This window comes from Festucalex cinctus, chromosome 10 (assembly GCF_051991245.1).
Source record: "Festucalex cinctus isolate MCC-2025b chromosome 10, RoL_Fcin_1.0, whole genome shotgun sequence".
NCBI lineage: Eukaryota > Metazoa > Chordata > Actinopteri > Syngnathiformes > Syngnathidae > Festucalex > Festucalex cinctus.
This window is the reverse complement of record NC_135420.1, coordinates 24525136-24538745: the sequence shown is the minus strand read 5'-3', so window position 1 is coordinate 24538745 and position 13610 is coordinate 24525136. Positions and strand designations below refer to the sequence as shown.

Below are 13610 nucleotides of genomic sequence, written 5' to 3'. Positions count from 1 at the left end.
AGGGAGGCGATAATAGACAAGGCGGTTCATTCAATTTCTTTCTCGGTAGCAGGAAATCGCCTCTTGCTAGCCTGTCCAGCGAACAACAGGCAAGTTGCGAGGGGAGGGGAAAAAAAAAAAAAAAAAAAGACAGCACATTCGTCACTGTTTCTCGCCTTACTTTTCTCGTGCTTGGACGTCCGATGGCACCGGGGTTCCTTTGCCTTTCGGGAACATTGTTTCTCGTGTTGGGACAGTCGGCTTTCTTGCTTATTTTTGGTTGTTGTTTTTTTTTTTTTCTCTCCACTCTATTTCATCTGTCGGTTCATCGCGACCGCGACCCTCTCGCACTCCAACCGCACTAGTACACTGGTCCTCCTCACTAGATATTCAACCGAACTTGGTCCAAGAAGTGGGCGGGGGGAGAGGCGGGGCTAACGCTCCGATTGAAGGTCTTGCGAGCCAATAGGCGCATCAGATATTATTTAAGGTCTACATTGTGCTCCTTGTTTGCTATTGTGCTGATATACTAGCTGCGTTGTAGTTTAAGTTAAATAAACACGTCGTTATGTAACAGTTTACTTTAGTTTATATTAATAATTTCACAAAATGAAAAGGTATGCACACTTCAACTTTTTGTAAATATTTAACCATTTTTTATATAATATATAATATTTAACCATTTTTCACAATGCTGAACAAATGACATTTGCCTACAATGTGAAGAAATTAGTGCACAGCTTGTATAACAGTAAATTTGATGTATTCTCACATCGCGATAACGCAGAACCGCAGGCAACAAAAGTGAGGACACCCCTAGGTGAAACTGTTCAAAGTGTTTGTCGTTAATAATGGGGCGTTAATATTTTATTTTTACTTTTGTGCTGAAGTACATTTCAGTCTGTACTTTTTTTTGTTTTTTACTTGTACTTGCGTAGCCGAATCGAACCAGCACTTTGATTACTTTGCTTGATTACTGTAGCACTTGGCTTTAGACATCTCCGCTGTATATATTTTGCGAGTGTTCAAAAAGTTGGGACGGGTGGGTGTTGGGAATAACATCACATGTGAAATAATTTATTCTAAGTTTTAAAAAAAGAAGAAAAGAAATGTCAGCTAAAAAAAAAATATATATATATATATATATATATATATATTTCAAATTCCACCTTAAAACCTGCTTTTGGTTTTCCCCAGTTTAGAGGAGGGAAGCCAGGCCCCTCCCTCCTTTTTTCTGCCTCTCCCTCCCTCTCTCTGTCTGTCTCATGCCCCCCAAGCGGCGAGTGTGTTGTGGCAGGAGATCGAGTGTGTGTGTGTGTGCGTGTTGTTATTTAAGAATGGGGAAATGAACAAGAACCCCCTTCCGGGTTGCCGTTTGCTCATTCCTACTCGGTTTTCCGCCTTTTGAAGGACTGTCAACTCACCTTCCAAAGCCAGACTCCACTTTCACTGTCGGTAAGTTACTTTTTCGCTTCTTTCAGACTTAAACATACTTTGTTTTTTTCATTACAAGGACAAGCTTCGTATATTTACAAACATTGTTGTGGATTCCAAGTTCAGAGGTCATTGCAAGGATAAAATGCATGACCTCTCCAGTGCAACTAATCTTGTGTATTAGTTTGTAGGAGCTTGGGTAATGCATATAAACTACAATGAACTACAAAACAACACAAGTGCCAACCCGCAAATGAGAGCTCTGGAGTAAAATGCCTTTGTTTGTAAATCAAGACAGGTTCATCAGGGTTTTTTTCTCTCTCCTAACTTTAGTACTCAAGGGACAAATTTGAGCCATTCATTGGTAGATGAGGTTAAATATGTATGCAGAAGAACATTGTGGGCAGTGCATTTGCTACCGTGCCCCTCAGTGGGGTGGAGGTTTACCTGATTTAATCAACCTTTAATACAACAACTTCATGTCACAATTATAGAAGCCATAAATTAAATAGTATATAAAAATGAACAATAACAGCATGCTGAGCATCATCTGGCGCAGTTCAGAATCAATCGTAACACATTGAGGCTGAAAACCGATTAGCCAAATACATTTTCTATATTAAAAAAAATAAATAATCTAATTTCATTTTTAAAAGCAGGTCTTCTGTCTTATTCTGTCTTGACCACAAGCCACTGATCTAAAATTTGAAACAATGTTAACACAACAGAATAATCGCTTACTGTCTATTTTAATGTTGTTATTGTTTATAATTAATCTAATTTTTATTTTTTACTCAATATATTATCTCTAATTAACCAACTCCTAATTCAAATTGAAACATTATTACATGCATATGTAAAATTTCATTTTATTAACATTTTTATTTTATTATTAACAATACATTAATTAACCATTAATTTAATAACACATGAATTAACAAATGTTTTAGGAATAATATCTAAATTAAAAAAGCAAAAAAGAACTCTTGAAAATTGCCCGGCTGGACTTAAGAATCGAGTGGTCTGTACTTTGCCCGTTCGTGATTTTATGCATGAGTTACCAACAGTGAACAAACTCTTGTTCAAAACCCGATGCAACAAATCAGAACATGAGACCACGGAGACAACAATGTCACCCATCCAGTTAAAAATATAAGAAAATGTGGCAGCACAAAGTAACAATTAACTGGTTGCGTAAATGTTTACATCCTAAAATTAGTACTTTGGGATCTCCAAAGTGGAACATAACCTGTTCCGTGTTGTTTGTTGCCATCTGAGTTAATCCCATTACAAAACAATTGTTCCCATAGTAAATAAATGAAATGTGTGCCAGGCTCAAATTGTTGCCATTATGTAACATTTGCACATAGTGTTAGCTGTCGTAAAACTTTTAAGCAAAATTAGCCATTATAAAATCAGATTTCTGTATTACATTTAAATTAAACTCTTTGTGTTCAAATATCCATTGAGGTTGTCTCGCTGCAACACCAACACTATTTGTCAGCCCGTCAATGGCATTTTGTCTTGTTTATTAGCATTGAGCAAAAGGGACAAAGCTACGTGGTTGTTTTTAATTGTGAAGCAAGTTAAACAATCACAAGTCGGGTAACTTGTATCACTAGTGTGATTGGTAACTTTTATTCTGAACACACTCACATTTATGTAGCCACCTCATCACAGTTGTTTATTTTTGTCTCCCCTCTCAAAATTGTTCACTAATTTCCATTCTGCATTTGCTGGCTCCACCGTGAGCCGCCGTCACGAGTTTCCCATCTGCGCAGCCGGTGAGTCATGACGTCGGAGGAGGAGAAAGGTCCCCGCGTGGCGGTGGAGATCGGCGAGGCGTACAGGAACCCCACGGAAGTCAAGATGAGTCAGATTGTGCTGCCCTGCCACTCCAATCACTGCGGCGAGCTGAGCGCCGGACAGCTGCTCAAGTGGATGGACTCCACGGCCTGCCTCTCAGGTTGGCAAACAAAATGTTATTTTATGTCGATTCGAATAACTAGCAGATAAATATAATAGGGATAGACTGATTATCGGCCGGGCCGAGGGTGCTGGAGCCTATCCCAGCCGGCTTCGGGCAGTAGGCGGGGTACACCCTGAACTGGTCGCCGGCCAATCGCAGGGCACACGGAGACAAACAACCATCCACGCTCACAATCACACCAAGGGAGAATTCAGAGCGTTCAATAAACCTGCCAAGCATGTCCTTGGAATGTGGTTGAAAATAGCAATACAGGCCAATTAACTCATTTGCTCCCAAAGACGTATTTATACGTTTTTTTTCAATGTTTTTTTTTTAATGCTAGAGCATACATAAGGCTTTGATGCAGCCTCTGAACTGAAGAGAATACTTGAAGCAATGGTAGTATTACAAAAACGGCCAGCAGGTGGCAGCAGAGTATAAGAGATCAACCAGGCCCATGTTGCAAAAAGCTATTTTCACCACTGTTTTAAACAAATTTGTTAATAATAATGAAACTTCGCTATATACTAATGCTAATTACTGCAAAACGAAAGAGAAGTATACTTTTTTTCCTGACTCTAATCTTTCTTTTGGTAGGTCCCATGCTTTTATAGCAATAGAACACAATATTCTGTGGGCCTTGCAAAATCAGTCAAAATCCAGTGAAACAGTGAGGAGCGAAGCGGGTTGCTTCAATGAAAAATGGCTGGGAGTGAATGAGTTAATTGGTCGGGCCCCACAGTAATAGGACATATATTTAAAAGGGGTGTGCAGAGGTTCCATGTATGCCAGAATATGTTAGCTGAAGACTGTAAATTGTCCACGGGTGTGAATGGGGAATATAAGCGGTAAAAACAAATGTTTGAATGCATTTAAAAAGCAGGAAACTGATAAGACAATGAACAAATGTAACCTATCCATGCAACCTGTTGCTTTTTTTTTTTTTTTTTTTTTTGCACTTTGTACTCCTCCTTCCTGGTATTTTCAGGCCATGGTGGAGCTCAAAATGCAACATCATCCAAGTGTAACTAATAAAAGATCAATGAACTAATCAAAATTAGTACTTTAAATAAAACTGAATACGAATGTGAAATACAAGAGATAAAACATATTTTTTCCATGATTAACTCATTCACTGCCAATGACAACTATAGACGTAAAAAATCCAAGTAAACAGCCAGTTAATTTTGAAAAAAATAAATAATAATAATAATTTAATTTTAGTTATAGTCTTCTGACAAAATTTAATTAAAGCCTTAGTCACTTGATTGTATTTGAGTTTTAATCCAACTTTAGTTGACTGAAATAAGGAGCAATTTTAGTCAACTAAATTGACTTCTGGAGGTCGAGACCCAGTTTGTGGTCTCAGTAAGACCAAGACCGATCACTATGCACGATGGTAGCACTTAGCAATGAAATTGTTGTCATCGTTGTTATTAATAACAACAAGGATTAATAACTATGAATGAAAACAATGAACAACTAAAACTAAATTCAAATTTCTTGTCAAAATTTGCACTGGCTGTTTGCTTGGATTTTTTTTACGTCTATAGTCGTCATTGGCAGTGAATGAGTTAAACTTATACAACTTATACGTATACAATCGAAAATGTACATTTTGAGACTTTTCCCATTCATAATGATAAACTGCATACAATTATATTTATGTATGCATCAAACAAGTCATAAATCAGTCATAAATTTTTCATGGCTCATGAAGCAATATGTAAACATGTTATCTAGACATTATATAAATAAGCAAAATTGACATGAGCGATATAATGAAACAGTTCTCCCAATTGCAGCCTGTGATTTAAAAAATTGCATTCTACGACATTGTAATTTTGATTTAAATTTGACTGTATTGTATGATGACTTATTCTAACCTAAAGTGACCTCTCTTCTCAGCTGAAAGACATGCGGGCTGCTCCTGTGTCACCGCGTCTGTCGATGACATCCACTTTGAACACACCATAGGGTGAGAACTGAACCGACACCGGTCGTAAGGAACCGCGGGAAATTATTCATCTTTTAAGAAAAAAAATAAGTGTTGTTGTCTGATCAACACCACTGTAACTGGAAAACATTGTTTTAAATACAACAACAAACAGGCCTTTTGTAGTGATTCCCGGATATCTTTTCATATAGTTGTCACATGCTCCGGAGATAAGATAAGAAAAGTGGCCTATTTGTCGATGGTATCATCTTATCATCACTCCATATTGATTGTAAACTCGTGCGTGTTTGCGTGTGTGTGTTTGTTGCAGGGTTGGAAATGTCGTCACCATCATAGCCAAGGTCAACAGAGCATTCACATCCAGTATGGAGGTTGGTGGTTATTACCGATTTTACAATTGTAAATATTCACACTCATCTCATGTATCTTATATTTATTTTTTACATTTTAGGTTGGCATAATGGTGACATGCGAGGACCTCTACACTGACACTCACTGGAGGGTTTGTCAAGCCTTCGCCACCTTTGTGGCCAGGAGAACGGAAACGGGCAAGGTACGTTAAAATATGGACAAAAATATTGAGACACATCTGTTCATCCATGACTGATTACAGTCAAAATTAAAGAATAAAATAAAGAACATTTCATAATGTCAACCTTAAACTTTTCATGACAATAATATGTTATATGTGACCTCACTAGTCCAAACATGATTAATATTTCATTTTTGCCATATGAGTTATGAAGCAAAATCCAGCCATTTCTGTCCATCTCAGGGGGCGGCCATTTTGCCACTTGCTGTCGACTAAAGATGACATCACAGTTGCTCAGGGCTCAGGCAGCAATCAATCAGAGCTCACCTGTTTTCTGAAGCTGCGCTGTGATTGGTTGTTACCTGAGACCTGAGCAACGGGGATGTCACTTCAGACGACAGCAAAGTGGCAAAATGGCCGCCCACTGAGATGGATAAAAACGGCTGGATTTTGCTGCTTAACTCATATTTCACTTATGGCAAAATATCAACCAGAATGCTGTATTTAGACTAGTGGGGCTGCATAGAGCATATAATTGTCCAAAAAAAAAAAGGGTTGACTCCGCCTTTAAAACAACCACATAGAAAAGTCCGTTTAGCTTATTGCTAACAAGCAATGCAAACATTTAAAAAAAATTGTTAGCTTTATGAGTGAAACTAAAACAGAATAATGGCATTTCCATTCCTTTTAATTGGGAAAGATGATTTGAGAGTGCTTTGCATTACGAGCGTAGTCACGGAACAAATTAAACTTGTATCTCAAGGTGGCTATTTAAATTAGGGGTGCACTTGTTACAGTACTTATATATTTAATTGACATTGGGGGAAAAAAACCCTCTGGAAATCCCCAAATGTTGTAAAACCCCTTTCTGAGTCATGGACTGGTGTCCCAATACTTTTATCCACCGCATGTACTTGTTGGTCACCCTGAGTTGTGTCCATGTGTGCGTGCGCAGGTGCAACTGAAGCAGCTGGTTCCTCAAACGCAAATGGAGCAGATGGAATACAGCCTGGCGGCAGAGAGGAGGCGGATGAGGCTCATCCACGCCGAGATCATCACGGACCTGCTGAGCAGCAGCACGGCGCAGCTGGGTATAACCCGCAATTTCGTTTTGTTTTTTTGTAAGGCTTATTAATGTGTTGTTTGGTCAGTAATCCTGTTCACATGTTGGATTGTTGTTGATTTTTTAATTTTTTTCCTACCACAGGAGAATGCCAGGAGTACCAGGACGCCGTGCCGGCCGAGCGCACCCGAGTGGAGAGTGTGGAGCTGGTGCTGCCGCCACACGCCAACCACCAAGTCAGCACCTTCGGCGGCCAGATTATGGCTTGGATGGAGAATGTAGCCACCATTTCGGCAAGGTATGTGCGGACTCTCAGGGCATTACAGTACTTGCATTTGCTTGAAAAATGTTTTTGCCACTTCACTCAAACAGCTGAATAATAAATTCATAGCAATTTATTGTCCGTCTCCTTGTCAATATAGTCGCTTGTGTAATGCCCATCCCACCTTGAGGAGCATTGACATGTTCCATTTCCACGGCCCGTCTCACATCGGTGACCGACTGGTACTGAAGTCCATCGTTAACAATGCCTTCAAGCACAGGTCAGTCTTTCACAGTTAACTCATTCACTCCCAGCTATTTTCACAGAAGCAGTCCCGTTCGCTCCCGGCTGTTTTACTGGATTTTGACTGATTTTGCAAGGCTCACAGAATATTGTGTTCTTTTGCTATAAAAGCATAGAATCTATCAAAAGAAAGATTAAAGTCTCTTCTTTCATCAAGAAAAAAAAGTATGTTTCTATCTGTTTCCGTTTTGCAGCAAGTAATTGAACTTTTTTTCTAGATGGCCCTGGTTGATCTCCTTTGCTCTGCTGCCACCTGCTGGCCGTTTGTGTAATAACTACCATTTCTGCAACCGTTCTTTGCAGTTGAGAGGCTGCATCAAAGCCTTCTGTATGCTCTAGCATAAAAAAATAAATAAAAAAAAACGTATAAATACGTCTTTGGGACACTTAGAAGATTAAAACAAAACGTATTTATACGTTATTGGGAGCAAATGAGTTAAAAGAGGTGTGCACACTTTTGCAGCCACATCTCAGCTGTAGATATTTTTACTTCCCCTATTAAAGTTTCATTTCTTCATTCAACTGTACTTTTTTGTGTTGCAGCATGGAGGTGGGAGTATGTGCTGAGGCCTATCAGGGTGGCGAGCCTCAGCGTCATATCAATAGTGCCTTTATGACCTTTGAGGTACTGGACGGCGATCGGAAACCACGCACGCTGCCTCGGATAAGACCCGAGCCTGTGGTGAGGTGGCCATCTTTTGCTACCGTGTTGACTGACCCGATCTAATCCACCACATAAGAATGTGGTTGACTTCATTTTCGAGTTGAGCAGTTTTGCTCTGACTAACCGTCATAGAGAATATGATTGATAAAAGGAACAGTCCCACTGCTATTATAGATGAAGTTCGATGTATAGTAGAAATGCTACTATAATAAATTATTCATATTTCATTGAACAAATGTTTTACAGGACGGTAAACGGCGTTATCAAGAAGCTATCGCCAGGAAGAAGATCCGCCTCGATAGGTGAGTGGAAACGCTCAGCAGCCATCTTTGTAGAAGACAAGAATGTAGTTGAATCAGCGTAGTGGTACCTCGACTTGTGAATGCTCCGCTTTTCAAGCTTGTCGACATACCGGCTGTCACTCAGCTGATGAAGTGATGTCAAGAAAAATGAGAAATGAACTCACATAGTGTAAACATCGTTCGCTCCGTCCCACTCGTATTTCATTTGTGAGTGAGAGAGTGCGACAGTTCTGTAGCTAGGAATAGGTTCCACAAAATAACTCGAATAATAGTGAACTTCAAATATGCATGGGATTACATGGTTATTATAATTGAATTTATACATTCACTTTTGCTGTGTCACCATTGCACAGCGTGTTCCGTGTCCTGCTGCAGAATCTATTGTTGGGTGTGCACGTAACAGCATGTGACGGGTCAGCGCCGAGAGCTCGCCAGGCATAATACGCTTATTGTTCCGCTGCCAGGCAGCCCGCTTCACTTCTAATCTTTATTCAGCCAAATTTTGGAACCGCCGCAAGAATGTTTTCATTTTGCTCGGGTCTTGCTTTTGTTTCTCAAATGCAGAGGTGGCAATAATACGCAAAGTCTGGACTTAAGTTAAAGTAAAAAATGCTTGTGAGTGTGAGAGTTTTTTTATGGGTAAGTTTGTGAGAGCTGTTTTTGTGCTTGTCAGTTTCTTTTTTTGGTGAGTCAGGTTTTTTTTTGGTGACCTGAAAGTTTTTTGTGTCAAAATCAGTTTTATATGTTTTTTTTTTTTTTTTTAAACAAGTTTTACATATAAGTTTGTTTTTTATGCAAGTTTTATATGAGTGAGGTATTTTGAGAGAGATTTTGGTGAGTGAGAGGGTTTTTTTTCACGTGAGTGTTAAGTTTTCGAATGTGTGAGAGTGTTACCGGTGTGAATGAGAGTTTTTTTTTTTTTGTGTGAGGGAGTTTTGTATGTGTGAGAGTTTTTTTTGTTTTTGTTTTTGTTTTTATGTGCGCGTAAAGTGAGACGGATTTACTGGTGTGTGCATAAGACGTTTTGGTGAGTGAAAATTTTGTGTGTTTTTCGGTACGTGTGAGTTTTTTGTGAGCTCGTGAGTTGTGTTTTTGATAGTTGTTTTCTTGTATATTTGTGTGTTTGTGTAGAATGAGAGAGTGTTTTTTTTTTTTGTTGTTGTTGTGTGAGAGGGAATTGTTAATTTTGGCCTACAATTACACATACACAAGACAAGTAGAAGTGCAGATACATAAGTATAAAAAAAGACTGCTAAAAGTAGTTACTGATTTAACTTCTTTACTTGAATAAAAAAAAAAATACTTAAAAAGATTCTGAAATGTACTTGAGTACAAAAATGAAAATTTTGGCTAGTTTGGTTTTATTAGCTCTGCCTTTAAAAAAAAAATATATATATATATATATATATGCATATCATAATGACTAACAGTATAGTAATCTAGTGGTACATATGTGTACAATCTACTGAAGTACACAAATAATTTGCACTCTGTTACTTCCCCCTACTGCTGGGATGTACAGTAAATACTTGCTTGTGTCTGCAGGAAGTACATCATCTCGTGCAAGCAAAACGAAGTACCTCTGTCTGTACCCTGGGATCCAAGTAACCAGGTATGAGTCATTCGAAAGACGCAGCATGGTGAGAATACTGATTGCCTCCGTATGTAGGCTTTGCTTTATGATGGCCAGGGGGCTAGGACCAATCCACCACAGTTTTTTTTTTTTTTTTTTTTTTTTTTGGCAGCCCACTAAAGCAAGTAAAAAAAAAAAGAGCCTTCTTTGGATTTCTTCTTTTTTGGGGGGGCAGAAAATTTGTTGTGAAATTGCAATTTTCTTTACTTTTAACAGATATAACAAGATTTTTTTTCCCCACCAAACCAAGTATTTACTGGATATTTAATAATCCTGATTTTACATTTTCAATTTGTTGCGTTGGGCCGGAACCACCATGTGTCACATTGAAAATGAGTTTGATAATCTTGTTATATATCGCATCCTTTTGCTCTTTCAGATGTATTTGAGCTACAATAATGTCTCCGCTCTGAAACTGATGGACACCATAAACAACTGGGTGTTGGCCTCGGAAAAAAACAAAGTGAGTATTAATGCTGATTTAACCTTGTTCGAATTGAGTCCCCATTGGCCATTTTTGGCATCATTTATTTTCTCCAGAGGGTAAGCTGTTGGAATTGCTCATTTGTCAAAAAATGAGTAATTGATGTGTAATCTGACGTTCCAGTGTTGAATGTCGATCATGCACGGTCCCCCTAGACCCGTTTGCCAGGCTCAACCTGACACGCCCAATCCTCTTCGTAGGTCAGACTGTACACGCTGGAGGAGAACCAGACGCTGTGCTTCAAAGTGGAGATGAACGTGAGCGTGTCAGCCGAGCAGACCTTCCACCTGCTCTCTGACCTCACGAGGAGAAAAGAGTGGGACCGCCATTATCAGTCAGTCACTTGCGGAATTTCTGCACTGTTATGCTTTGCACATGTACTGTCTCTTCCAAAAGTATTGGAACAATAAGGTCAATTTCTTTTGTTTTTGTTGTCTACTGAAGACATTTGCGTTTAAGATCAAAAGATTAAAGGCACGGTCTTCCGTTTTCACTCAGGAGAGCGGGGGGTGGTGGGGGGGTGTCGCAGACGGGGCCGTTACGTCACTCCTGCGGCAACTTGACAGCATGAACAGATTGTTTTTTTGTTTTTTTTTCACTCACTCACTCACTCACTCACTCACACAAGCTTTGAACGGATTGTTTTTTTTTTTTCACTCACTCACTCACTCATTCACTAACCCACTCACTCACTCACTCACACAAGCTTTGAATGGATTGTTTTGGGGGGGGTTTCACTCACTCACTCACTCACACAAGCTTTGAACGGATTGTTTTGTTTTTTCTCACTCACTCACTCACTCACTCACACAAGCTTTGAACGGATTGTTTTTTTTGTTTTTTTTTCACTCACTCACTCACTCACTCATTCACTAACCCACTCACTCACTCACACAAGCTTTGAATGGATTGTTTTGGGGGGGGTTCACTCACTCACTCACTCACTCACACAAGCTTTGAACGGATTGTTTTGTTTTTTCTCACTCACTCACTCACTCACACAAGATTTGAACTGATTTTTTTTTTTCACTCACTCACTCATTCACTAACACACTCACTCACACAAGCTTTGAACGGATTTTTTTTTTTTTTTTTTTTTTTTTTTTCACTCACTCACTCAAAAAAGTGAAAAAAAATCCTTGCATGCTGTTAAGTTGCCATGGGAGTGACATCATGAAGCCGACAAATTCACCCGGCCCCGTCTGCGACACGCCCCCCTCCACCCCCCACTCTGCGATTGGCTGGAGGGGTCAACAGCTGTCTGTCCACAGAAACGTTCCATTGTTGACAAATCAAACACAAAATGGCAAAATACAGATTGGAGGGGGTGGTGGTTTAGGAAAAAATCACCACCACACATTAACAGAAGCCCAGAGGTGAAGACTGAGAAGGAGTTTATGTGTATACATCCTGTATTTATATAGTGCATTTTCCCGAGTGAAAACGGAAGACCGTGCCTTTAACATGAGGCAAAATTTCAGACTTTCAGCTTTTATTTCATGGTATTTACATCGAGATGTGTTGAACAAGTCAGGACTCTACCTTTTATATTATCTAAGGCTTTTGTCTTTCTGAGGAGCTCTTCCCTTCACTTTAACGTAGTTCCTTAACAAAGACGGTACAAGATGGTGCCAAAGTACTACTTTTATATTAGACAGGACTTCACCAAAGACAAAGCTTGTGAGCCATTTTTTCCCTACATTTTTGTTGTAAAGTTAAGCAAATGAATTAAAAGTCATTATTTTATCGGAAATTGGCATTGGCCTAAAAAAAAAAAGAAATCCTTATCGGTCGTAGCCTATTTACTTCCCATCACTGCTGTCAACAGCATCTGTAAGCACATGTTGTGGTCTCCTGCAGGGCATGCGAGGTGATCACACAGGCTGACGAAGACGACACCATTTATCGTGTCAGGACGCCCTCCATCCGTAAAGGGGGCAAAGGTCAGGACTTTATCTTGCTGGCGTCTTGTCGGAAACCTTGTGATGTCAGGTATGCTGTGGCACATAATCACGTTATAAAAACACACCTCACTGTGGAATGAAGTAAAGTACATAGATCAGCTGGGTGATATGGTTTTAAAATATATATATATATATATTTTTCGTTTTGTAACTTGTAGGGATCCATATCTGATCGCTCTACGCTCCGTCACGCTGCCCACTCACCCTCCAACTGCGGACTACAACAGGGGAGAGGTTCTGTGCGCCGGCTTCACAATCTTGGAGGAGTCCAACGCCGTCACCAAGGTTTCACATTTGCCAGCATCTTGCTCGCCCACATTTCGACACTGCTTTGTTAACATCTCATTTTGTGTACTTGATACTTGGTTACTTCTCACCACCGATCAATATATTTCAGGTCACCTACTACAATCAGGCCACGCCAGGAGTTCTCCCCTACATCTCGACGGACATTGTTGGACTGTCCTCCTCTTTTTACAGCGCTTTTTCCGCCTGCAGCGACTTCCTTGAGGCCAATAAGGACAGCTTGGCCACTTCAACTGCGCAGGCCAAAAAGGCAGCGAATACGTCCCCTCTGCGAAAGGAACCGTAGTACTGTAATCTCTCGTTTGGATTCATATTGTTGTTGGACTATAAATGTGCAAAAGTGGCACTTTGTTATTATACTTGTGAATTTTTTCACCTCAGTTTTTTGGGGCATTTGTCGTAACGGGCCAAGGAAATGCAGTCAGTGTGTGCGTCGTCAAACATGGTACTCGACTCGTTTCAAGGGCATAGGATAAACAGTTATTGCGCAAGATTGCACAAAAGATGTTAAGCCTCTTAGAGTTTTATCAAAACTGACTAGATGTCTGGAAAATGAAATTGTGCAATAATTAATAATGCAGTACATGGTATTCTCCTATTAAATTGTATTTTTTTAGACAAGTGCTGTAATTACTTGATTATCATTAAGTGTGTGTAGTTGAAGTATAAGATGGCGATGTAACGTAAAAGCTTCAATGGTCAATGAGCTCTGCTCAAATGCGTTGATATGACTGCAACAATAAACATTTGGAAATCGG

The 13610-nt window shown here is 39.6% G+C and overlaps 2 protein-coding genes across 6 annotated transcripts in view; one reads left to right on the top strand and one right to left on the bottom strand.

The window, feature by feature from the left end:
• The window catches only part of ssbp3b (single stranded DNA binding protein 3b), a 19101-nt gene extending 18735 nt beyond the window's left edge, over window positions 1-366 (bottom strand). For both annotated transcript variants that reach the window (XM_077534303.1, XM_077534304.1), the window contains exon 1: window positions 161-366. In XM_077534303.1, coding sequence (XP_077390429.1) covers window positions 161-216 — 56 coding nt within the window. In that variant the 5' untranslated portion in view covers window positions 217-366. The remainder of the gene's footprint in view (window positions 1-160) is intronic.
• acot11b (acyl-CoA thioesterase 11b) overlaps window positions 1-13610 on the top strand; it is a 16519-nt gene extending 2909 nt beyond the window's left edge. The window contains exons 2-17 of one of the 4 annotated variants that reach the window (XM_077534287.1): window positions 1390-1434; window positions 3195-3379; window positions 5291-5360; window positions 5650-5710; window positions 5791-5892; window positions 6827-6962; window positions 7079-7232; window positions 7357-7476; window positions 8043-8181; window positions 8410-8465; window positions 10011-10077; window positions 10478-10561; window positions 10783-10916; window positions 12443-12574; window positions 12705-12831; window positions 12944-13610. In XM_077534287.1, coding sequence (XP_077390413.1) covers window positions 3205-3379; window positions 5291-5360; window positions 5650-5710; window positions 5791-5892; window positions 6827-6962; window positions 7079-7232; window positions 7357-7476; window positions 8043-8181; window positions 8410-8465; window positions 10011-10077; window positions 10478-10561; window positions 10783-10916; window positions 12443-12574; window positions 12705-12831; window positions 12944-13138 — 1752 coding nt within the window. In that variant the 5' untranslated portion in view covers window positions 1390-1434; window positions 3195-3204 and the 3' untranslated portion in view covers window positions 13139-13610. Of the gene's footprint in view, window positions 1-1120; window positions 1436-3153; window positions 3380-5290; window positions 5361-5649; window positions 5711-5790; window positions 5893-6826; window positions 6963-7078; window positions 7233-7356; window positions 7477-8042; window positions 8182-8409; window positions 8466-10010; window positions 10078-10477; window positions 10562-10782; window positions 10917-12442; window positions 12575-12704; window positions 12832-12943 lie in introns of those variants that run through there. The other 3 variants (XM_077534286.1, XM_077534285.1, XM_077534284.1) reach the window with 3 other exon arrangements.